At 42.9% G+C, this 26,282-nt stretch overlaps 1 protein-coding gene across 1 annotated transcript; it reads right to left on the reverse strand.

Annotated features, from left to right (window-relative positions):
- Positions 1 to 751: 751 nt before the first annotated feature.
- On the reverse strand, positions 752 to 25,475 carry NLRP13 (NLR family pyrin domain containing 13). The gene is made up of 9 exons (XM_036833982.1): positions 25,175 to 25,475; positions 21,649 to 21,717; positions 17,327 to 18,914; positions 15,263 to 15,430; positions 12,650 to 12,817; positions 11,190 to 11,360; positions 6,939 to 7,109; positions 3,901 to 4,071; positions 752 to 926 (listed from the first exon to the last, which is right to left on the reverse strand). Exons 1-9 carry the CDS (start codon positions 25,473 to 25,475, stop codon positions 752 to 754), a joined length of 2,982 nt encoding a protein of 993 aa, XP_036689877.1.
- Between the last annotated feature and the right edge of the window lie 807 nt (positions 25,476 to 26,282).

Raw genomic sequence — 26,282 nt, forward strand, 5'->3', positions numbered from 1 at the left:
GGTCCAACCTCAGAGCCTTTGCACATGCTACTGCAACTTCCTTAGAACACACTATCCCTCACCTCCAATCACTGTTCAAGTTCCCCTCCCGACACGTGGATTCCTCCCTCTCAGCCTCGTTGGGACTCAAGATCAATGACACCATCACAGACGTGCCTTCCCTTACTACCCTGATCACCCTTGTTTTCTATACCACAACCTGGAGTTTCCCTTCATAGCATTAATGGCAACTAACACTGCTTTTATATGTCTCAGATTTGCTATCTCCCTAAGAGGAATCCACAGCCATGAGGAAAAGGCTCAGGACCATTTGTTTCCCACTGACTACACGGCGCACAGTCAGTGCTGAAAAGGAATTTGCGGAGTGAATGTCTGTTGAGTGAAACAGACTAGGTGCCAGAATGAGAACATTGAGGGGACTCACTGCCAAAATACACAAACGACTATAGGACCACGCCATCCAATATGGTAACCAGTAGGCACATGTGGCTATTTAAGTTAATTCAACCTAAATAAAGTTAAAAGGTCAGTTCCTCCATCACACGAAGCACGTTTCAAGTGCCTAGTACCTGCACGCGGCTAGCGGCTACTCTGTTGAACAAGGCGGATACAGACCACCTCCTTCGTTACTGAGAGTTCTGCTGGCCACCATTGCCCTAGGAAATTGCACGCAGGATAACCTGCCTGCTCACTTTACGACATCATCCTATCCATCCCCATCTCGGCAGCTGCTTCCCCGTGTCAGCAGGGATTACCCAAGTTTCCGTAGTTTGCACGTCGATTTTTTCAAGGACGTCCACAGCGTGTTGACTCCCTCTGGCCCCAGGTCATTCCCTAGAAGGTTCAGATTAACCAGGCTTTTACTGCTTCTGAGAATTGAGGACAGAGGCCAGCAGCAATCAGGTGTCAAATTGCATTTCTCCAACCTAGGGGTGGGTGGGACAGAAGCGTGAAAGATGGTCCTCCAAGACTGAGAAATTAGAAATAAAAGTGATTCAAGATTTAGGGGGAAATACACTACGGAAACAGACTGGCTAACACATGCCAGACACTTTTCCAAGTGCTGACGTCTAACTCATTTAATCCATATACCAATCCTATAAAAGGTAGAGGACATCTTAAACCCCATTTGACAGATGAGGAAAAACTGAAGTTTAGCCTGCCCGAATGTGAAAGAAACAATTTTAGTATAAAGTGGATGCATTCATTTAAAAGGCCCTGGAAAGGACTAAAATAGCATTACTACACCTTCATTACACTTTTTCCATCTTATTTCTAAATTTAACGATACAAAAATCTAAAAATATAGCTGGCTAGCTACTAGGAATACAAAAACGAAAGTGACAAAATGTATTACATCAGTTTAACACAGTGGAAATTTCCATCTAAGTCTATAAAGAAATGTGGTCTGTGGCTATTCATGCAAAATTTGATGCGCAAAGAGTAGAGGGAAGGGATGTATATCCGTAGGTTGGAAGAGGTTGGGTAGATTCCAGGGGATGCTTCAAGATTAAAGGTACCATTTGATGGACAGGAAGAGCATGATGAGAAAAACACGGGCTCCAGTGTCAAACAGGTATACACCACCCTCTCAGGTCTAACACCCCCAGCAGGGCTTTTACCACTATTACCACTGTATTATATATCATTGACCTTGATTGTGTTCCTTTAATATTGTGCCTTCAGTCTTCTAGGCCAGTGTTTCTCAATCAGGAGTGATTTTTCCCCCCAGAGATTTGGTGATGTCTTAAGACTGGGGAGGTGCTAATGGCATCTGGTGGGTAGAGGGATGCAGGGATCCAGCAATATCCAACAGTGCACAGGACAGCCTGCCACCACCAAGGATTACCCAGCCCAAAATAGCAGTAGTGCTGAGACTGAGAAACCCTGGTCTAGATGGTAAAGATGGAACCCAGTGTACACAAATATGGGACCTGCAGGGAGCTGCTTTAAGGCTACAACACTGGAGAATGAGGCTGGATGGAAGTGAACCGAGTATCAGGAAAGAATTCATCCTTGAAGACAATGCAGTAACTTTTGGCAGATGTTTTACTGTTTTCTGCCTCTGGGGAGGAGAGCTTAGATAGAGAGAGGGCTTAAAACCAGACCTCATTATTTTTAAAGCATAACTATGACCCTGATTGACTTGTATAAATCTTGTGGCTTCTCCTTGACCTGCAGGATAAAGAATATTGCACCTGAAGATGCTTCTTGAAGGATAGAAATGTGGTGAAAAACAAATGGCCTCTGACTTATTTCAATTAGCATAGTGTCCTCAAATTACATCCATGTCACAAATAGCAGGTTTTCCACAGAGGAAGACAATTACTGTGCGATATCACTTATATGTGGAATCTAAAAAAGCCAAACTCAAAGAAACAGAGTAGAATGGTGGTTTCCAGGGATGAGGGAAGGGGGAAAAGGGGAGATATTGGTCCAAAGGTACAAACTTCCAGTTATAAGATGAATAAATTCTGGGGATCAAATGTAAAGCATGGTGACTATAGTTAATAGTACTGTTTTATATACTTGATAGTTATTAAGAGCATAAATCTTAAATGGTCTCACGACCAAAAAGAAAGGGCAACTCTGTGATGGGATGGAGGTGTTACCTAATGTAGAGTGGTAATCATTTTGCAATAGATAAATGTATCAAATCCGAAGGTTGTACACCTTAAACATACACAATGTTATGTACCCATTATATCTCGATAAAGCTGGAAGAAAAAGGAATTGGCTTTTGGACTAGGTTCCTGTCCCCATCTTTATTTAGTTAAATGAGCTCCTTGACTCAGTTTCCTCCTCAGTAAAATGGGTATAAAAGTAGCAACCTCCTCATACCTCCATGCTGGAGTATGAAGTGATGATTGTAATGTGCTTCCCGTTTCCAAGCACATAGTAAGCATTCAAACGATACCTTGCCCTACAGAATTTTTTCCTACATAGTCTTATCCCCTTTCCCTACACCCATCACTCGGTTCCAACCACATGTTATTAAATTTCCCTGCAACATCCACCTCTGAGCCCTTGTATATGCTGTCACCCTTTGCCAAGAGCTTTCCCCCCCTTCTTTTCAGGGGCAAGAACTCAAGTTTCAAGGCTCAAGGCCTAAGCTCCTCAGTACAGTTTTCCCCAAGCACCTAGGCAGTTTGTGAGAACAACCAGAGCCATTGCCTATGTGAAAAATTGCTATCATTTGAGCCACATTTCACCAAACATCCTATTACTTGAGGCTAAGCCATCTCAGTTTGCTGAGCAAATGCATCACATTGTGGTTAAAAATCAGCCTTCCCCTTAGACAGGAAAGATTCTCAGGGTAGGAAGCATGTAACACTGTCTCCCTCCTCGGGACCTACTCTCCAAAATGTACTGATTAAAAGAAATAATATTTACAATAGATCAAGGATGGGGCTAATGAGAGTTAAACACTTTCTCTAAACTTGGAGCTTATTACCAAGCAGAAGATATTTTTAAAAGGAGAACATGTCCATCATTTCCCACCTTCTTAACCAACCCCCCCGCCGACAAGGAACCATTTATTATTCCCTCCCCAGCCCAAGAGTAGACACAGGGGACTTCCCACAAAAAGGAAAACATTGACTCTTGCTAAAGATAGATAATAGATAAATAATGATAGGTAGGTAGGTAGATAGGGATTGATACATATATCCATAGATAATAGATGTATACATAGATGATAGAGAGACAGAGATAGATACAGATAGATGAGACAGATGAGAGATTATAGAATAAATCTTTCAGGCAGAATGTAAACTATCGCTGACTCTAGTTATAAGGTTAATGGTAATTCTTTGTACCACTTTTGCACCTTTTCTGTAAATTCAATATATTACCAGAATAAAAAGTAACCAAAAAAAAAAAAAAAAAGTATCAACTCACCCAAGCGTCTCCAGTGCACAACTTGGACATTTCAGAATCCTGCACAGCTCTCTCACCCCATCATCCTGAACATCATTTTTCCCAACATCCAGAATTTTCACATTATGATTGTACTTGAGGGCATCAGTAAGCTCCCGACAGCCCTCCACTGTGAAAGAACAATCTGACAAGCTGTAAAATAAAAAAACACACAGAAGAGGGAAAAGTAATCCTTGAATCCTTGGTCTCCATATATTTCAGCCCACCTCACTTTCTTCTAAGGAAGAAAGATGCCAAAACCAGACTTCTTCTCCCGAGCCCTAGAAAGGGGAGGGTGCTGGTTGGGAGGTCTGAACCCCTAGGTGATCTATTTACCTGTGAAAGGAAGAAAGTAGAAGGAACAGCCATGGAGGCCTCTCCCTCCCTCCCCAGGCCATCGACAGGCTTGTCTATGTGAAGGGCTTCTCTCTGTGACACTGATCACCAGAGCACCCAGACTCTTTTGCTAACAGAGAACACGTTTTTCAGCCTTTGAGCTCAACAGCTGAGCTGAAAAAGACAGCAGGACTCTCACTTAAGGGCAGATCTAAATTCCTGAGAATGAATTATTATACCAAATAAGTTCAAGATGAGTAATCCAGGTAAACACTTGGAGAGAGAAAGAGAGAATTAAAGGAGGGGCAATTTGAAAGGGAGAGACACAGAGATGAAAGAGAACAGAGACACAGAGAGAAACTAAGATACACAGAAGGGGAGGAGAGAGACATGAAATAATTAAAGAGTGCCACCTTAAGTGGCAGGTGTACATAAGGCAAAAATCCTTAAGACATAAAAGGAAAAGTTTGGCTTCATGAAAAATATCCACATGGTTAAAACTCTCAAGAGCCAAGCCTAAGGGAACTGCCAGCAAGATAAACAACCTATGTAAATTATACCCAAAAGGGCTCCATTTCCCTACCGAAGAATGCCTACAAGTCAGTAGGAAAAGAAACCCAAAAACCCAACAGGAAAAAAAATAGTCAAGTTTTATCAAAAGGTTTTTCATTTGGAAGTTTACACAAACGGTTTTCAACATTTGAAAGCTGCTCAAGTCCATTCTTATACACAGGATGCAAATATACAAGGACTTTGAGTTTACCAAGGAAAGTACGTGACCCTTGGGCCTGGACCCAAAATAAGCTTGGGGGTTTAGATGAAAGGAGATTGGCTGTGAATCAATACTTGTTGAAGTCGGGTAATGGAGTAGATTAAATACTACTCTGTCTACTTTTGCCTAAGTTTCAGTATTTCCATGGAAGAATAAAAATAGGTTGAGCTATCATTTTTCTACCTCTCAAATTGACAAAGATCAAGGAGGTTTGGCAACACTATATGTGAAGGTGTGGATAAAAGGTGCTCTTGGCTGGTGGCAGTGTTATATAGTGAAGGACAATGCGGCAACGTGTGTGAATTTTGATTGTCATGCTGAGGGAAGTAAGTCAGACAGAGAAAGACAAATATATGATATCGCTTATAGGTGGAATCCTAAAAAATGGTACAGATGAACTTATTTACAAAACTGAAATAGAGTCACAGATGTGGAAAACAAACTTATGTTTACCAGGGGGGAAAGGAGGGGAGGGATAAATTGGGAGATTGGGATTGACATATATACACTACTATATATAACACAGATAACTAATAAGAACCTCCTGTACAGCACAGGGAACTCTACTCAATACTCTGTAATGACCGATATGGGAAAAGAATCAAAAAAGAGTGACTATATGTATAACTGATTCACTTTGCTGTACACCTGAAACTAACACAACATTGTAAATTAACTGTACTCCAATAAAAAATTTTAAGAATGGCCCAACAAAAAAATAATAAATTAAAAATTTTTGATTGCAGATACCCTTTGATCCAGCCAGTCTATTTCTAGGAACTTATTCTACAAGTATATTTACATATGTCCAAAATGATACAGGTACACAGATACACAGCATAACTTTTATAACTATTCCAAAAGATTGAAAACAACCAGAGTACTTATTATATAAATAGAATACTCATTCAACAGATTACTATGTAGTCATACAAAGGTTAACGTTGTTATGTATGGATGTGGAATAGTCTCAGAAATGTTGTTCGGGGTGGACATTTTCATGTTAATAAATGCTGAGTTTATAAAAATTTATATATGCACAAAGGCCTATGGAAGGATTAAAAAAGTGACAAATATACAAAATCACTTCCATTATGACTGGCAAACTACAGAGACTTCTGACTTCTGTATCAGACACGGAATAGCACATTGTATAGAAAAGAGCTAGCCTCACATCCCTGGCCCTTGTCCACAGAAAGCCCTGCTGGCAAGGCTAGCCTGGCTCTTGGCTGCCATCTGGGAACTTGGATTTCAGGAGAGTTCCCCCGATTCTCTGCTCAGAGTGACTCACTGTGCCTAAGCTGTGCAAACAGCGTGGTTTATGCTGAACCCCTGCTTTCCCCGTGGAAGCCTAGACTCTTGAGATGTGCTGGGCAGAAGGTGTCCACACGAGCAGCGCCCAATCAAAGTCTTGAGCGTCGAGTCTGTCATGGGCGTCCCTGGTGGACGGCCTTGCACGTGTGTTGCCACAACTCTTTGCCGGGAGAATGCAGTGTGTCCTGGGTGATTCCGCTGGGAGAGAATTCCTGGGAGCTTATACCTGGTTTCCTCTGGACCTCAACCCATGCAACTTTTTCCCTCTGCTGATTTTGCTATTTCCCTTCACAGAATAAATAATAAATCACAGCCACGAACACGACTGTATGCTGAGTTCTTTGAGTCCTCCCAGTGAATCATCAAACCCGTGGGGTGGTCTTGGCGACCCCCAAGACCACTGTGGTTGGTCCTTAACAGTCATCCCATCTTTTCCCCTCCAGCACCAATACCTACCCACACGCCCCCACCTCCAGCAAAACCAGCCCCTCTATGGACTGGCTACCACGCCCAGGACGCAAACCCCATCTGGACCTCAGGTCAAGTCACATGACTCTCCTCTCAGCCACTAACCCAGAGGGAAGTGGATGAAACTTACTTCAGGTTCTGCAGGTTACAATCTGGACGACTCAGGGCCTCACACAGAAACTTCACTCCCTCATCTCCCAGGTTATTCTTCCGCAGATTCAGGTGTGTCAAGCTCTTATTCTGGAGGAGAGCGTCTGACAAATATCTACAACTGGGTGCACCAAGCTGGCAGGACCAGAGCCTGTGGGGTCAGAACCGCAGACACAGACGCTCAGGAGAGCAGCCCAAAGTGATTCCCCTCCTTCCAGGTCACCCACGGGGTCTCCCTAGACCCGAGTCCAGGACGTGCCGAGTATCTGTGCATACTTATCCTTTCTCGGTCCATTTTTGTGCAATGCGCACACCAAGAATGTGCTAGTCAGTCATGATTGGGTTAAAAAAAATAAAGGAATGACGGTCAAAGGATACAAAGGTTCAGTTACGGGAGATAACTAATTCCTGAAGATCTACTATACCGCCTAGACCATGCCTACAGCTGACAAAACTACATCGTATACTTAAAATCGTGTAAGAGCCTATGTTAAATGTTACCACACACCAAAAAACGTAATAATAAAGGAAGTGGGAAGAAACTTCGGGAGGTGATGGATATGTTCATGGCCTTGATGGTAGTGATGGTTTCACAGTGTGTATTTATCCCCAAACTCACCGAACTGTATACATTAAGTATGTGCAGCTTCCTATGTGTCAAAAAGATAAAGTTTAATGTAAGAATTTTTTTAAATTTTTAAGTAAAAATGTTAAATGAAGGGAAAATATTTTAAATAGCTTTGAGGCAGCTGAGGATGAACCCCAGGTGCTGCAGCCAGTCAGATGTGGGTTCAAAGGCCACTCAGCCGTTACCAGGTGTTGTTAGGTGAGCTGTGTTATTCCCTTCAGCCTTCACCTTCTCCGTTCTGAAGTGGGACTACGGTCTGTTATAGAAGCACGGGGCAGCACTTGGCAAGGGTGCAGTACAGGTTATAGGAGATATGTAATAGAGATGTTATATATCAGATCACAGGTTTATTATAACAGTTATCTAACATCTATTTATATATTAGGTATTATATTATGTAATTATATAATAGATCTACAGGTATTATATAACAGGTATATGTAATACATGTTATTATATAACATATTTATTACATAAATATATATTACATATAATAGTTATATAATATATAATAGACTATATTATGTATCATCTTATTGTATATTATTAATATTAATATATATCATAGTAAATGTACTATATGAAAGTATATGGAGGAACTCCCTGGTGGTCCAGTGGTTAGGACTTGGTGCTTTCACTGCTGTGGCCTGGGATTGATCCCTGGTCAGGAAACTAAGATCCCGCAAGCCACAGGGCATGGCCAAAAACAATAAAATAACATAAAGTATATGGCATAAATTATTATTATGAATATACATCATAGTAAATGTAATATATTAAAGTATATGGTGTAAGTATAATTATTATTTTATAATATATTATTAGCATAACTGAACATGTATAATATTAGTTCTTGTTATATATGTATTAATGGCCTATTAACATTCTGGTTCTTTGAGGCTTAGGGCTAGGCGAGTACTAATCATTGGTTTCTTTGTTCAGACTCCATGGCCTTTCACCGTAATCACCACCTTGGATGTACCTAAGGACCTTGGCCTTTTCCAGTCTTTTATACTCACCCGAATGATATCCAACCCCAGGAAAACTCAACTCTCCATCTATTCCACACCTGCCCCCAAGAAGCAGAGTGTAGCCAGAGAAGAAAATATCTCTGTAATCAGCTTGGCATCCACCACTGCATGCGGACTCTCATCCCTACCCAACGACACCCTTGAGTCCTACAGTCCTATATACACCTGCGCCGGTAACATCTCTGCATGGTTAATTCACAGGCATTCCACTCTCCTATGTCCCTATCCAAACTCCTCACACCCAAGCCAGTCTTCACCCAGCAGCCCAAGCCCATCACCTGGAGGTGTTCTTGCTTCCTTTCCCTCCTAAACCACCCCTAACCCATCAGGAAGTTCCCATGGATCTATCGTCAAATATACCCTGAAGTCCTACACCTCATCCAAGCCAGCTCTCTCCTATCCTCTTGCCTGGGGTACAGGCACTTGCTTCTTCTCAAACTTTTGTCCCTTATTATAGTCCATCCTTCAAGAACAGCCTGGGTGATCTTTCAGAGTACCTCACTGTCAGTCAAACCTCCAAACAAAACACAAAATCCTACCCTGCCTGGGCGTATTCAGGCATCTTGCTGCCTCTCCAGCTTCATCTTCTCCCGTTATCTCCTCTCACAGGACTCCGGCCATACTAGTTTCCTTGTACACCTCCAAGCTCATTCGAACCACAGAGCCTTTGCCCTCCTATCCCTTCTCTCTGCTTGTGGCTTCCTCCCCGACTTTCTTCAAGTCTCTGCTTCAAGTGTCACCTCCTCAGGTAGGTTGGTGGGAGAAGACCTTAGGAGAAACCAATCCCACCACTATTTCTTATCTATTCATTCCACTTTTTTTTCATATCTGAACTATTGCTGTTGTTTGTATCTCACTCCTAAAACTGCATCCTCCACACAGGCAAAAAGCTTGTCTATCTTAATCACCCCCAACCTTGGTGCCAGCTCTGTATCTGGAGATAGGAGCTCAGAGATCAGTTGACTAAAGCATCATCATTTCCTGGGGTCCTGGGACTTCCCTGGTGGTCCAGTGGCTGGGACTCAATGCTTCCAATGCAGGGGGCCTGGGTTCCATCCCTGGTCAGGGAACTAGATCCCGCATGCCGCAACTAAAAGATCCTGCATGCCGCAACTAAAAGATCCCGCATGCCGCAACTGAAAGATCCCGCATGCCGTAACTAAAAGATCCCGCATGCCGCAACTAAAGATCAATTAAAAGATCCCACAGGAGACACGGGGCCCAGCTCCCGAGGGTGCCAGCACGGCCCCGGGGAGCGCGAGGAGCCAGCAGGCGCGCGGCTTGCTGTTGGCGGCCTGATCCGCCATGCTTGGCACCCACCCGCCCCCGAGGTGGCGTCCAAGCCCCAGGGAAGATGGTGTCCTGAATCCTCTCCAGAGCCGTGGTGTTGGTGTTTGGAATGCTTTATCCTGCATATTATTCATACAAAGCTGTGAAAACAAAAAACGTGAAGGAATATGGAGGAAGAATAATGAAACATTCAACTCACAAAGCAAGAAGAATATCAGAATTAATGGAATCTGTAAAGAAAGTAGGATGAATTAAAGCAATAAAAAAGCAGAAATAAAAATAAAACCAAAACCAAGAGAATTACAATATCTAAGAGTTGTTCCCTTCAATGAGTCTAGTAAGATAAACACTTGAAATAGCTTAAGGTAGGGAGAAGACTAGAAAAAGGATTGACAAAATAAACAAGAAATGGTTTAAGCAAGCAATGCTAAGCTTAAGTGACAGAAAATTAAGGTTATATAATGGACGGCTTTAAATGAATGCATAACATAGTTCTTTCTAAAATTTCAGAATAAATTTTTTTTGGACCTAGAGAGTGTCATACAGAGTGAAGTAAGCCAGAAAGAGAAAAACAAATATTGTATATTAACGCATATATGTAGAATCTAGAAAAATGGTATAGATGACCTTAATTGCCAAGCAGAAATAGAGAGACAGATGTAAAAAACAAATGTATGGATATGAAGCGGGAAAGGGGTGGGGTGGGAGGAATTGGGAGATTGGGATTGACACCTATACGCTATTGATACTATGTATAAAATAGACAACTGATGGGAACATACTGTATAGCACAGGGAACTCTACTTAACGCACTGTAGTGTCCTAAGCGGAGGGGATATATGTATATGTATGGCTGATTCATTTTGCTGTGCAGTAGAAGCTAACACAACGTTGTAAAGCAACTATACCCCAATAAAAATTAATTAAAGGAAAAAAAAATCCCACATGCCACAACTAAAGATCCAGCATGCCGCAGTGAAGATCCCACATGCCGCAACTAAGACCCGGCACAGCCAAATAAATAAATAAATATTTTTTAAAAATTTCCTGAGGTCCCTGTTAAAACTGAATTTCTTGTCACAATCTCCAGAGACTGATTCAACAAATTTGGGGGTGCTACTCAGAATCTATGTTTAGAGCAATGACTAGCACCTTGAGTAACTGCTCCATGAATGTTAGTTTTCAACGACATAGCTGGATCCCAAATGAAGGAGCCACTGTCTTCTTCAATGCCTAACCCCACGGAGGGTCATTTCCAGACACCGAAGGAGGAGGAACTTACACCAGTCTCTCTAAGACACACTCAGGGTGAGTCAGGGAAGCACACAGCAGCTTCACACCATCATCCTGGAGCTGATTAATTCCCAGGCACAGTCGAGTCATTCCCTGGGTGCTGATGAGAAGCAAGGCCAGGTCCTCACAGTGGGCCGCCAACAGGTTGCATTTCTCCAGGCTGTGGGAGGTGAAGATGCAAGGTGAGCCACAGCTATGTCTGGTTTCCTATCTCCTTCTCAAACTCTCAGTCCCTTGGGCCATACATCTGGGACTCAAAATCATGGAAAGGTTAAATTAGATAAGGAACATAATCTTCATGGAGGAGAATAATGTGGGTAAAGGTAAGATTTCTCATTCTCATTCCTACCGACCTTTAGGGCAGATCATTCTTGATTGTAGGGGGCCCTCTGGTACACCGTAGGATATTGATCATACCTGGTCAATGCCAGGAGCACTAGATTACCCACGAGATGCCAGGAGCGTCCTCCCCTTCCCAAAGCTGGAAAACAAGCCTGTGTCCAGACACTGCCTAATGTTCCCAGTGGGGACAAAACTGGCCCTCGCTGAAAACCACTGTGTTTAGAGGAGGCTGGCCAAAGCCTAAGCAGGTTATACAAAAGAAGCTGATGGTCAAGATGCCCAAGATCAAGGTGAAGGCAAAGCTGGCTGAGACGGAGCCCTAAGGAGAATGGTAAGAAGAATGAAGATGACAAGAACTGTGCCAGTGGGATGGGGGATCAACAGGGGGATCCCCAAGGCTCCCAAAACCCAGTCCCACTGCCAACCCCACGCTGCCACTCAAACGTGCAAAGAAAGTATTTTTGAAAAAGCAGGAGGACTTACGACAGCTCCTTCAGGGGGCACTTGGACACCCCAATGGGCCCCTGCAGTCTTTTCAGCTCAGCATTAGAGAGATCATTGTCCCCCAGGCTGAGGAATTTCAGACTTGAGTTCTTGCTGAGTTCCATGAAGAGCTGATGACAAACCCTAGGGGTGAGGCCACACGATTCCAACCTATCGAAGAGGCCCCAGGATAGGCAGTTACTCCTGGGAAGAGTGGTCTTTGTTTAGAGACCCCCTTGCTCCATGAACAAGAGCTGATTTCTCCCTGTTTCTCATCCCTTCAAAGACAAGACGGCTACACCCTTTCAAGTCAGTGCTACTCAAAGTGTGGTCCACAGTCCGGCATCACCTCAGAGTCTATTAGAAATGCTAATTATCAGGCCCCTCAATAGATCTGCTGGATCCTGGGGGTGGATTCCAGGAATCTGTGTTTTAACATGCCCCCTTGAGTGATTCTGATATACGTTAAAATTTGAGAACAACTGCTCTACACCCATGCATTTTTTTCCCTCTTTGCTAGTCTTTCTCTGTATTCTTTTCCTGCAGTGTTGACTCCTGTCCTCCCAATGAATCATCAAACCTATGCGTGATCTTGGGGACAGATCTGGAAGAGCAAAGACTTACCACAGATACTTGAGGTTGCAGGCTGAGTGCCTCAAAGTTCTAAAAATCATCTTGGACACAGTAATTCCTAGGTTGTTAGAGCTCAGATCCAGGTGGGTCAGCTTGTGGTTACCATGAAGCACGATGACAAGCTCCTTCAGAATCTTCACAGGAGACATTGATTTGCACCTGAGGAAGAGAGGCAGTGAGAAAGTTTTGGGAGAGAAGCCTGCTTCCTCATCTTTCCTTTCTAACACACATGTACACAACCTCAAGGATGATGTACAAGACATAAGAGGAGGGACTTCCCTGGTGGTGCAGTGGTTAAGAATCCACCTGCCAATGCAGGGGACACGGGTTTGAGCTCTGGTCCAGGAAGATCCCACATGCCGCGGAGCAACTAAGCCCATGCGCCACAACTACTGAGCCTGTGTTCCAGAGCCCGTGCTCTGCAACAAGAGAAGCCATCGCAATGAGAAGCCCGCACACCACAACAAAGAGTAGCCCCTGCTCGCCACAACTAGAGAAAGCCCGCATGCAGCAACAAAGACCCAAAGTGGCCAAAAATAAAATAAATAAATAAATAAATTTATTTCCAAACATAAAATAGATAGCTATTGGGAAGCAGCCACATAGCACAGGGAGATCAGCTCAGTGCTTTGTGACCACCTAGAGGGGTGGGAGAGGGAGGGTGGGAGAGGGAGGATAGGAGGGAGGGAGATGCAAGAGGGAAGAGATATGGGAACATATGTATATGTATAACTGATTCACTTTGTTATAAAGCAGAAACTAACACACCACTGTAAAGCAATTATACTCCAATAAAGATGTTAAATAAAAACATAAGAGGAGTCCAAAAATTGATTTGAGTCGTGGTACTAAAATGTTGAAAAGGCAATCTCAAACATGATCACTGAGCTCAGTTGGATGTATGAAGTCAGGAATCCATCCTCTCCCCACTCCTCCCCAGATCTAATGTAAGATGTCCTGGGGCTGCCGACACTCTTCTAGGGAGGCGACCACCCATCCCACACCAACCCAGAGAGGACTGGTGAGAACAACTCTCTCGTTTTCTTCTTGAACTTGTTTCTCCTTATCTTGAGAACTAAGTTATAGAATGAAAATAGAAGAAAAAAAAGAAAGAAAGAAAGGAAAAGGACGTCAAAGGCTGTTTAAGCCTGCCACCCGTGTATTTGATCTGGTTCACTCAACACACAGAAGTCTGAGGACAAATATCATTGTCAACTCTTCTGCTCTTAACTTGTTGAATCAGTGCCTGCACCTGATTTTTAGACCTTGAGGCATGACCTTGAGAAAGGTGGAGGGAGAGTAGGATAGAGTTAGTTGTCCTAGACTCCAGAACATCTGACCAAATTCCATCTCAAATTCCACTCTAAGTACTACTTGCAGTGTCCTTTATCAGTTAATTTCTTCCCTGGCTTCTCCCTCAAGGTCGACCTCCACCTGCTAATTCTTCCCTATCTTTGAGCGAGATTTGAGAATCTGTCATTTCTACTTGTAGCATGCTATAGGACCACTAAGTTTCAATCCCAAATTATGCTTCGTATCCAATGTATAGATCTTTACTCAAATATCTTTCAGGTAGATAGGGAAGGCAGAGGGGGTCTCCCCTATCTAAAAGTGCAAAGCTTCCCTCTTTCACACCCTTTCTGAGTTGCTGAACTGATTTCCTTCTGCTTTGGGAGACGTCACCATCTCATATACCATCCTGATTATTTAAGTTTGCTTCTCCAACCCAGTGTAAGCTCCATGAAGGCAAGAATTACCTGTTCTGTTCACTGCTATAACCTCAGAACAGATAACAGATGCTCAATAAATATGTATCGAATGAATAAATGCTGTACCACAAATGATTTACCTTTCCTTAAGGCACAGAGCACGTCTCATGGACTCCACATACCTTTAGCTCTTTTCAAACACTTTGCCCCTACCATGCCCTAGAAATTTTCTATTCCTTCATATTTGGCTCAAAAAGCAGTCCACCTTAAATGTCTTAAGGAAAAAGTAGTTTGTCTACATGTATCTCTAGTGCAAGATAGATTGCCCTTTTGTAGTTAAAATTATGAGATGAATTATTTATTTTTTTTTGAATCATCACTTTTAGTTTCACAATGGTACACTAAATATCCCATCTTCTATGTTTTCTGGTTATTTCCTCTCAGAAAATCACACAATACAACTTTCTGTAGAGGTGATGCCAGAACCCCCTATCTGAGTTGCTGTTGTGATACCTAAACTATTAAAGGTTCAGCTTCAAATAAACCAAGCAGAAATAAAGGATGCCATTTACAAGGGAATGCCGTATACTAATTGAATTCTAACGCCATATTCATGACAATAATTGAGTTGTTAATGGCTCTAAAACAACGTGCTCTAGAATGGTCAAATCCCTTCTGACCAACTTGCCACCTACTGCCGCAGATGGCCATTTTTTAAAATTTCAGTCTACTTTGCCTAAGTAGCAGCTTCATGAATGTAAGTCCTTTTATTTTATTCTCCTGTGCACCTAGCTTACTTTCTGGCCAATAGATAATTCACGGCTGTCATCAAAAAAAAAAAAAAGTGCGTTATTCTCCTATTGTATTCCTCAAACCTTGAGAGTCTCACACTTACGTCAGTTTTTGGAGTTTGCACCTTGGATTTCTCAGCTTATAACAGAGTTCCTTCATAGATGAAGTATTAAGCTTGCTGTTACTCAGGTCCAGCTCTCTCATGTTCCCATTGCAAAACACAGAGCAAATATCCTCCCACTGATGTTTCCTGAAATCGCCAACCCCTGTCCTTTGTGAGGGAGAGAGAGAAGGCTGATGAGAGTAAATGAAACTCAACCAACACCCAGAATATGATCTACAGGAGGCAAGAAAAGACCTTAACAAAAGAGACTCACTGGAGTTCTGAATATGAAAATGTGTAACCAAAAAAGCATAGTTGGCACAACACCAGATGTTTTATTCCCACAATCCTTAACAATTCTTTTTGGAGGAAAGCAACCACATAAGTGAGGCGGACCACAGGTATAATCCTTAAGAGTTCAGACTTAAAGTTAAATAGACTTAAGACAGATTCAGAGCTCTGCCTCCTAGTATTGAATCTCTGTGCTCCAATTTTCTATCTCCAGAATGTGCCTAGTAAAATTTACTCTCATAGGATTTTGTGATGATTAAAGAAGATTCATGCAAATATTTAGATCTTAGAATTATTAGAATTCTAATTATTTAGAATTTCCCTGATGCAGTAGGCTCTCAATGTTAAGAATAAAAGAGCAATACAGTCAGAAATTAAATTTTTTTTTATCTCAGATGAGATGAGGGAAGTAAAACAAAGAATATATTCTGAAAGCACCTGGAGGATATAAAGTTCTACTCCGTAAGTCCAGAATTGTAACTAGTTAAAGTAGTTGTTTCCAACCTTAAGTGTACTTGTATGTGTGTATGTGTGTTGTGTATACATGCCTGTGCTTTCATGTGTTTAACACCCCAGTTAATACTGATATACAGAGTTTAAAACCACTGAGGAGAAAAAGCAGTAAGAAGCTGTGCTGTAGAAAAGTAAGACATAACCCAACATCAGAAGATCTGTTATGAACTTTAGGGAAGCTCTTAAACTTCCTTAAGTCTTAGGGTGATCTTGAAGTGAGGACTGATGTTGTCTGGGCATTAATTCTCATAATAAATGGGATGATCCTTAGAAAATCACTTATAGTAAGGGCACTTACTCACATGACCCCACAGTGAATGCTACCTAAATCAAGTCCCCTATTTAAGTTTTAGGGATTCCAATATAGGACAAATGATAGTCTATATGTATTGGACATTAATTACCCCAGACCCCCAAACCAAGCATCTTACTAATATTCCAATGTGGGTGAACACAAAGAAATTAGTCTACTCAAAATCTTAACTTGTTCAATCCAAATTGGACTGGTGCTTCTTATAGATTTGAGGGTTAAACAGGAAAGGATTTGAGAACATGAACAGCAGCTCCTGTCTCAAGATAAGAATTTAGAAAACATTCCCGGGACCTGAAATAAGTAGCAGAACAGTCAGGTTTCCTTATCTTCCAGCTCAGAAGCCAGAAGTGTCAGTGATGGGATAAGGTCATAGGAGAAGAACCAAAAGTAGCTCAAGTATTTTTAAGGTTCTTCTTCCAGGAGGACAAAGGGACAAACTCATCAGAACAAGCTTTTAAGATTTTGTTGACACCATCGGTCCCACCCTGGCTCCAATATATGCTCAAAGGAGAGGCATACAGCATTTTAAGTTCTGGAGCTCTGAAAGGGAGCTGGGCTACTTAATAGTCACATTGACTAAGAAAATTGTGCTTTTATTCTGCAGTTTTCTCATCTCTGAATAACAATAAGAGATCCCCCTCCACTTAGTTATGGGCACCAGTTTGACACAAGTAGATGTTATAGTACAATGCCTGGCACATAAACCTTCAACACGCAGTGCCTGAGATATAAAATCTACCTCTAAGTAGATGAGTTGAGTACCCAGGGAATCCTCCATGACACCTAAAGGAAAATGTTCTCACAGACTGGAGCTGATCTAGAATGTTTGGTCAATCATAACCACTGATAACACAACCACAGACCCCCCAGTTTTTCATGGAAGAACTTGGGCAGAGCCTGTGAAGATGAGAGAAACTTAGGGAAGGGATGGTTTTTGCATTACTCACTCCAGAGTTTCCGAGGTGGAAGTCAATTTCATCTCAAGCATGGGACCGCTGACAGAGAGCCTCAGCTTACGTAAGTTTTGACAGTGCTTTAGGCAAAAGGAAGAAACCTGGAGGTGCTGATACCCATGAATGTCGAGATCAGCTTCAAGGAGGTGATTCAAAATCTGCCTTATAAAATTTTCGTCCTGAGTCTCACACAAGCACTGGAAAAACTGTAGGAATTCGAAGTGGACTGAGACAGCATCATACTTCTCCAACCCTTCTGCCCAATCTAATAATTCGTCCATTACCCTGGGAGACATTTCACAGCGTAACGTATCTTCTAGCTCTCTTGCTAGGTCTGTATTTAAAAGACCGAAGAAAAAAAGAGCCATCTGATGCCAATAGAAGTTTGTGTTGGCAAAGGCGTCATTCAGGAGCACCCTCATCTCTTGATGCTTTGGGGGACCACCAAGGGATCCTCTTGTTCCCCAGAGCACATAAAACATGGCCCCCAAAAATGCCTGGAAACCTTGGTGAGTGAAAGAAATGCACTCTTCACAGTCACTGACCTTTCGCAGAATATTCAACCTCAAGAGAGAATCAATAAAAGAGGCTTCCAGATGCCCTTGTTCCATGACCTCTTTTGCAAATGTGAAGTTTGAGAACCACATCCCCTCTGCAGCCAGACAGCACAAGGCTCTCCACTGTTCTGGCAAGCTCTGATCTGACAAGCTCACCTCTGCCGTGGCAAACAAGCTGCAGAAAAAATAGGCATAGATGCTGGTGGTGGTCTGTGTGGCCAGCCGGAAAGAAGGATTACTTGCCGTCTGCCACTTCAGGCTGGAACACACAGTCCAGCACACCAGGGGGGCAGAGCAGGAATCAAATAGAGTTTCCATTTTTCTTATCCGATTCAAGATTTTATTAGCTTTGTCTAGGTCACCAAAGAACTTGATGAAATACTCCTCCCGGTCTCCCTCTGTGAACCCTGAGACGACAACAAAGCATGGATTCACTAACAAATTTTTAAGATCTAGATTACCATAGTCTCTGGTCGTTATCAGTAAGGTAGCTGTGGGAACCAACTCCTTCCTCAACAAGTGGAGTAAGATTCTGGCCAGTGGGAGCTGCTGGTACCAGTCTGTACAGGGCGGGCTTTCGTACAAGTTGGAAGACACAGTCGTTTCTTCAAAGCCATCAATGACAAACAGGAGCCTCTCAGGATGACTCCTGAACTCTTCAATGGGGACCTGAGAGTCAGGCCAGTCCCGGGAAAGCAGGCCAGCAAAGGTGGTGTTCACAATCTCTCCCACCTTATGGCAGCTGATGTAGAAAACATAGGAGAACTGGTGCTGAAAGAGTATGCCCTCTGCCCAGTGTAGCATGACCTTCATTGCCAGGGTGGTCTTCCCAACGCCCGCCAGGCCCTCCAGTACGATCGGCAGTGGCTGGGCTCCAGTCCTGTTAGGACACAGTAGACTCCTCAGCAATCTGTGTTCCTGCTCCACCGTGCTGTGGAGATATATATGGTCATCAGGCCAAGGAATGTTGTCCCACAGAACCAGTATTTTCATCCTCATCTTCTCTCTGTATCTTCTTCTGTGAGCTAAAACAGAAGGGAGGCGAAAGAGATGGCCGAAAGGCACATGAAAGGATACTCAACATTGTTAATTATCAGAGAAATGCAAATCAAAACTACAATGAGGTACCACCTCACACCGGCCAGAATGGCCACCATCAAAAAATCTATAAATAATAAATCTATAAAATTTATAAATAATAAATGCTGGAGAGGGTGTGGAGAAAAGGGAACCCTCCTACACTGTTGGTGGGAATGTCAATTGGTGCAGCCACTATGGAAAACAGTATGGAGGTTCCTTAAAAAACTCAAAATAGAGCTACCATATGCCCATTCCTGGGCGTATATCGGAAGAAGACCATAATCTGAAAAGATACGTGCACCCCAATGTTCATTGCAGCATTATTTATGATAGCCAAGACATGGAAGCAACCTAAATGTCCATCAACAGAGGAATGGATATATATATGTGAATCACTGTGCTGTATACCTGAAACTAACACAACATTGTATATCAACTATACTTCAATTTAAAAAGAAAAAAGAAAGTGGAATTCAAGATTAAATGGAGTCCCAGGATGGCAGCTACGTGGCAACCGATATGGAATGGAGAAGGATATGGGGCTCCTGGAAACTGTCTAGAAATTATGACAAGGGAGCCGATTGATTCCTTGATATGTTTGATGGTGTTATGCTTCCCAAAGAATTTTGGGATGACGTAATGGTAGTTGCAAAGAAAGTTAAACCAAAACAAAGCAATTATTACCTCAAACAAAAATAGAAAATGGGGGCTTCTCTGGTGGCGTACCGGTTAAGAATCCACCTGCCAATGCAGGGGACATGGGTTCAAGCCCTGGTCTGGGAAGATCCTACATGCCACAGAGCAACTAAGCCCGTGTGCCACAACTATTGAGCCTGCAGTCTAGCGCCCGAGTGCCACAACTACTGAGTCCACGCACCACAACTACAGAAGCCCGTGTGCCTAGAGCCTGTGCTCCGCGACAAGAGAAGCCACTGCAATGAGAAGCCCGCGCACTGCAATAAAGAGTAGCCCCTGCTCACCGCAACTAGACAGAGCCCACGAACAGCAACGAAGACCCAATGCAGCCAAAAATAAATACTAAATAAATATTTTTTAAAAATAGAAAATGGTTCCCCCAAAAAGGCATGTGTAGTGGGCTCAACAGTGACCCCCCAAAAGATATATCCACATCTGAATCCCCAGAACCTTATGTGACAAAAGATGTGATTAAGGACCTTGAGAGGAGAAGCTTATCCTGGATTGCGCCCAATGCAATCAGATGTATTTCCATAAAAGAGAGGCAGAGAGAATTCCGAGACAAAAGAGGAGGCCACGTGACGACAGAGGTGGGAATTGAAGTGATGCTCCCACAAGCCCAGGAATGCCAGCAGCCACAGGAAGCTGGAAAGACGAAGGACCGATTCTCTCCCCAGGCTTCTGGAGGAAGCACAGCCCTGCTGACCCCTTGGTTTTGGACATTTTCTCTCCAGCACTTAGAAAATAAACTTCTATTATTTAAGCACCCGGTCTGTGTTAGTTTATTACAGCAGCCCTAGAAAATGAATACAGCATGTAATCCTGATTAATTACATGGCTCAGCACTGACTTATATCCACATGACACTCAATGCCTGGTCCTCCAAATCATACTTTTATTGGAGGGTAAATGAGAAGACATACTTACCTGCCATGATGAGTCAGCAGATAATTGATTGAAAACCTAAGAAATGGCAGTATACGTTAATCACTTATGAACATAGAAATAAATAGCCAAAGTGGCAGCCAAGAGAGGCTGTGGTTGATTCCACAGAACTGAAGTCCAGGGTTGGGCAAAGGATCGATGCTTTTCATTGCAAGTTTTGCATTTTCTGTGATTCTTTTTGGATTATACACAAGTACAGCATGTATTTCTTTGATGCAACTTAACTTATTCCATCACAGTAGGTATTAGTTTGTCCATGTGAAAAATCTCCATGAGGCCACCAATACAAAAAAATACAGCTACGCAGCATTACTCACAATAGCCAAAATATGAAAGCAACTTAAGGGTCCATCAACAGATGAATGGATAAGGAAGACGTGGTACATATACACAATGGATTATTAGCCATAAAAAGAAAGAAATCTTGCCCCTGTAGCAACATGGATGGACTTGGAGGGTATTAGGCTCAGTGAAATAAGTCAGACAGAGAAAGGCAAATACTATACAATATCACTTATATGTGGCATCTAAAAAATGCAACAAACTAGTGATAGTAGCAAAAAAGCAGCAGACTCACAGATATAGAGAACAAACTAGTGGTTGCCAGTGGCGAAAGGGAATCAGGGAGGGGCAGTAGAGAGGGTGGGGGACTGGGTTGAACAAACTATTGTGTGTGAGATAGGCTACAAGGATGTAGTGTACAACACGGGGAATATAGCCAATAGTTTATAATAACTGTAAATAGAGTGCAATCTTTAAAAATTGTGTAAAAAATAAAAAAAAAATACATATACCTATTAATACAACACCAAGTCCGGAAACAGACAGGGGTATCTTAGACCTTGGAGGGGACCTAGAGGAAATGTCCAGTTTATGGTAACCTATTCCTCAGTGGGCAGCACTGGAAGAACAGATTGTCAAGTTTCTGGCAGACTATAAATTGAAGACAGTTTCAAAGGAGGTGGCAAATGTGGAACCCATAAAATGAATGTTCCATCAAGCAATTTGTCTGTAATCATCACAAAGTAGTAGGCAAACCTGTTTCTTCTTCCAGCATCTCTGGTTCTTCTTGGTTTGGATCTTGGGGTCCCCATACCTGTGCCATCTCTGAAATAAAACAGTGATGATGGGGTAGTGAGATTTCCCCTGGCTGAAAAACAAGTTAATAATGATGGATGGTCTTAGTAGAACCAACCATTTCTCTGACAGACTTGGAATTGAAGAGACTAAAAATCGTTACCTTCAAGCCTCATCAACCCAGCTACTTTGGAAACATGCTACTTTGCAAAGACCACAGCACACATTAAAAGCACATCCCTGCCTGGGGGCCTTGGATCCAGCCAGCCTCCTGTCTGGAATGCTCTCCCCCCAACCCCAATATCCACTTGGCTCACTCCCTCCCCTCCGAGTCTCTGCTCAAATCTTAGTGCCTCAGTAGTGTCTGATGATCCTGATTAACACTGCACCTGATTCCTCCAGCACACACCTTAGGCAGACCCCACCCGCACTTCCCTCCACTCTCCATTGCATTTGTCACCTTCTAGCACACCCTATAATGTACTTATTCATCACATCCATTACCTGTCTCCCCACACCAGAGGAGGAGACCGGTAGCCAACCTGTGTTTGTTCACTGATGTACCCCAAGTGTGCACAGCAATGCCAGCACATGGAAGCCACTCTAATATTTTGGAAATAAAATGCCATGGAAGAAAAGCACTGAGAATTGGTCTAACCCCAGCCTCCTGATGTGTTTCACATAACCACTCAGAAAGTCCTATTCTCAAAAACTAAAGGACCCCTTCCATGTCTCCCCGTGCACCATATGATCCAGCAATCCCACTCCTGGGCTTATATCTGGAGAAAATCATAATCCAAAAAGATACATGCACCCCAATGTTCATTGCAGCACTATTTACAATAGCCAGGACATGGAAGCAATCTAAGTGTCCATCAACAGAGGAATAAAGAAGATGTGGTACATATGAACAATGGAATATTACTCAGCCATAAAAAAGAATGAAGTAATACCATCTGCAGCAACATGGATGCAACTAGAGATTACCATACTACGTAAAGTAAGTCAGATGGAGAAAGACAAATATCATATATCACTCATATGTGGAATCTGATGTTTTAAAAAATGGTACAAATGAACTTATCCACACAACAGAAACAGACGTACAGTTATCAAAAACAAACTTATGGTTACCAAAAGGGGGAACATTTGGGAGGAGGAATAAATTGAGGAGTTTTGGATTGACATACACACAAGATAGATAACCAACAAGGACCTACTGTATAGCACAGGAAAATCTACTCACTATTCTATGATAACCTATATGAGAAAAGTATCTAAAAAAGAATGAATATATGTATATGTATAACTGAATCGCTTTGCTGTACACCTGAAACTAACATTGTAAATCAACTATACTCCCATAAAATTAAAATTTAAAAAAAATCAGAAAGTACAAAAAAAAAAGAAAAAAAGAGCTGGGCTGTTCCAAATGAACAGCCTGGAATTTAAATCTAATTTCTTAAAAAAAAAAAAAAATCCCAGTTCTCACTTCCCTTTGGTCATCTATGGAAGCCTGTTGAACTAAAGATTCACCCCTTCTCCCAGATCTGATGAGCTAGTCTTGGTGGGGTGGAGGGTGTGTACAGTGAGATGGTAAAGACCCTCCCAGTTCTGATACTGCCTGTCTGGCATCATTCTCAGTGATGATGTAGGATCTGGAAACCACCAGGGAAGGTGATACTGTGAAGAGAAAAACTGTCGCAAAGATGAACAAATCATTGAGAATCTACACTGCACCCAACGCCTTGTAAGTTTTCACCCTAGAAACTCAGTTAGGTGCAGCTAGCTCTGTTTTCAATAAGAGAGAATGGGGTCCAGTGGTACATAATTGGTCCTGGGTTACAGTTGGTGACGTGGAACCAGCCTTTGAATCCAGCTCTGTGGTTAAAGCCTGAACTCTTAAACCCATAGTCCCTAAAAGACAGCACACTTGTGCCTATAAACATGTGCATTCACAGACTCACTCACAAATCCCTCTGCCACAGCACCGTTCAAGTATAGAAACTCTCACTGTGCCATGTTTCCTAGAAGATGGAGCTGATGGGGGCATCAGTTATCCTGACCTGTCCACTGGTCCCTTTATATCATCTCCCACATTGCTGTGGGATGGGTGTGGTCTAGGGCTTCCTCCTGCTTAGGAGGTACCTTCTGCAAGCCCCACCCCTTTAGAAGGCCAGGTGGGAACCAGGTAAGGACTGGGGAAAAGGGGCTCCTGTGATGCAGCTTCAAGCAAGGCATTGACATTGGCAATTAGGACCAGTGGCCAGGAGGGAAGTTCTTCTTTAATGTCATTCTCCTCTGTGCCAATGTCTCTCTCTGGGATTGCCAAATGGAATTTAAGGATTCTAGATCCCATTCCCAAGCTCTCTGTTCAACATCTGCCTATTCCAGACAACCATATGTAAGGGATTTATGATGGGGAGAGGGGAGGAGAGGAAGATGGAACTGAAGATGCAGGGAAATCGAGTCCCCATCCCCTCGTCCTGCCCAGAAGATGCTCGAAGCCTGAATTCCTGTGACTCAGAACCTCCAATGCCCAAAGCTCTGATGGGGAAGACTTCATGTTGCCAAGTCCCATCCCATTCCTTGAACTCATGCTCTCATTCTAGGGCAAGAGAAGCAGTACATGGTCAAGCACAGAGGATTTGGAGACCCACTGCCTGGCTTCACATCCCACCTCTGTGACCTTGGGTGATTTACTTGAGCTTTGTGCCTCAGTTTCCTTGTCTGTAAAACAGGAATAACAGAACCCCCTTCTTATGAGAGTGTGAAAAGTCAGTACCAAGGCACAGAAAGCATTAAGATTAGTGCCTGGCTTGTAATAGGCACCAGCAAAAGTTATTAATTTCTACAGGTCTCAGAGGCAGCCAGGTCTGCCAGAAAGTGACATACGCATTCCTAAAACTCTCTGCAGTAGGTAAAGTTGCGGGCAAAAACCAGATGAAAAATGAGATCCGTGATACGTTTTAAAAAGACAAACAATTAAAATGGTAGCACAGTCTTATACTTGCTAACTAACTGTGAAACACATGACTAGTACAATAAATACTGCAATGCCACAATAAATGCTACAATATTACAATAAATAAATGAATGTTACAGCCGGGTACAGTTTCGTTGTGGGTTTTTTTGCATTTACCTCTTTGGAAAAAATCATGCATAAGCAAACATGAAATTCCCATGGTGAGCAAATCATCCCCTAATGCAACAATTGCATTGGCACAAATCTGCATTTTCAAAAGCAGCCTTGGAACAGAACTAAATATGCACGTTTCAATTCCCTCTTCTTGCTTTTGATCACCATCCCCTCCGAGGCTAGAGCTCCAAACTTTCACAGCCTTTATACTTTTAAACTTTCATTCCCGTCAGGGAGAGTCTTTCTTAGGGGGAGACCAGCAATTTGGAAGGACCCCGTAAAATTCCAACAGCAACCACCCCGCTCCCACGAGCACCAGGAAGCTATCCCCTGCACAGACCCACTCACCATTCATCTCTGCTCTCATTTGCTCGCATAGCGAAGTCAGCTTCATGTGCTCAAAGATGCGGAGGGTCACGTCCCATATCTGCCTTACTGATAAGTGTTCTTTCAACAGACAGAGCAGGTTAGTGGGACTGATGGCTTTCAAGTTTGCCCAGGAGATCTTCTGGACGTTCTCAGGCAGCAGCTGTGGGGACTGGACGCAAAGTTTGAAATCCTCCAGCTGATACCGATCCAAGCCCATCAGGTGAGACAGCAGCTTATCACTGGAGCCATCATCTACAAAGACGCTAGGAGAAGAAGTCATCTGGCCCAACACGCAAGGTTTCCAGCTTCACTCAAGAACGCTTACAGCCACAAAATGAATAGCACCTGTAGAAGATAGACAGCTAAGACCATGAACCATGACTTGCACCTGCTTCAAGACTGTCTAATCTAGCCACGTGTTCTGTTTTCTCCTCACAGCATCTCCTGCTCCCTGTGTTTGTGTGGCTTATTTCTCTCCCTCTCTCTCTTCCACGTGAATGTCAAGTCGCTTTGAACACAGACCTTGCCTGTCCTAGGCTGTACCACCAGTGCCTAGAAAAGCACTGGACAGACATGAGGACCTCAGCTCTAAGGAGAAGGAAAAATGATACTGATGGAAGAAATGTTCACGTCGTGAGGTATGGGGAGGTCCTTCTGGATGATACATGATTTGGCTTGAACTTGACGTTAGCTAGAACAGCCTGTCTTCGGGCCTGTCACACGTACATTGTACATCTGCTTTAACCATGAAGTGTGGCTCTGGCTCATCATCCAGTTACAGGAAGGGTTAAGTCTCAACCCCCTGCAGTCGCCCACCATCAGTGCACTGAAGGGAATTCAGGATGGGAAAAACAGGACGAAGCTTTCTGTGCTTTCACCTTCAGGCTCCTACATAGTGAAATGCATATCTAAGGAAGAATTTCAATGACCCCAGACTCTTGCATCTTCCCATATACAGATAAACACTAAAATCAACTTGAGAGACCTTTCTTTGTGATTAGCAGTCATCTTTTACAAAGATGTATGCTTGACTGCATGTATTTCCTAACCAAAAAAAAAAAAAAAATCATATATCCTGGCCCCTCCT

The sequence above is a fragment of the Balaenoptera musculus genome, chromosome 19, assembly GCF_009873245.2.
Source record: "Balaenoptera musculus isolate JJ_BM4_2016_0621 chromosome 19, mBalMus1.pri.v3, whole genome shotgun sequence".
Classification (NCBI taxonomy): Eukaryota; Metazoa; Chordata; class Mammalia; order Artiodactyla; family Balaenopteridae; genus Balaenoptera; species Balaenoptera musculus.

Coding starts and splice junctions, on each gene's coding strand:
- NLRP13 (XM_036833982.1), bottom strand. CDS start 25,475: ATGACTTCTTCTCCTAGCGTCTTTGTAGATGATGGCTCCAGTGATAAG. Junction 21,718..25,174: donor AATGAGAGCAGAGATGAATG/GTGAGTGGGTCT, acceptor GTTTTATTTCAG/AGATGGCACAGGTATGGGGA. Junction 15,431..17,326: donor TCCACCTCGGAAACTCTGGA/GTGAGTAATGCA, acceptor TCCCTCACAAAG/GACAGGGGTTGGCGATTTCA.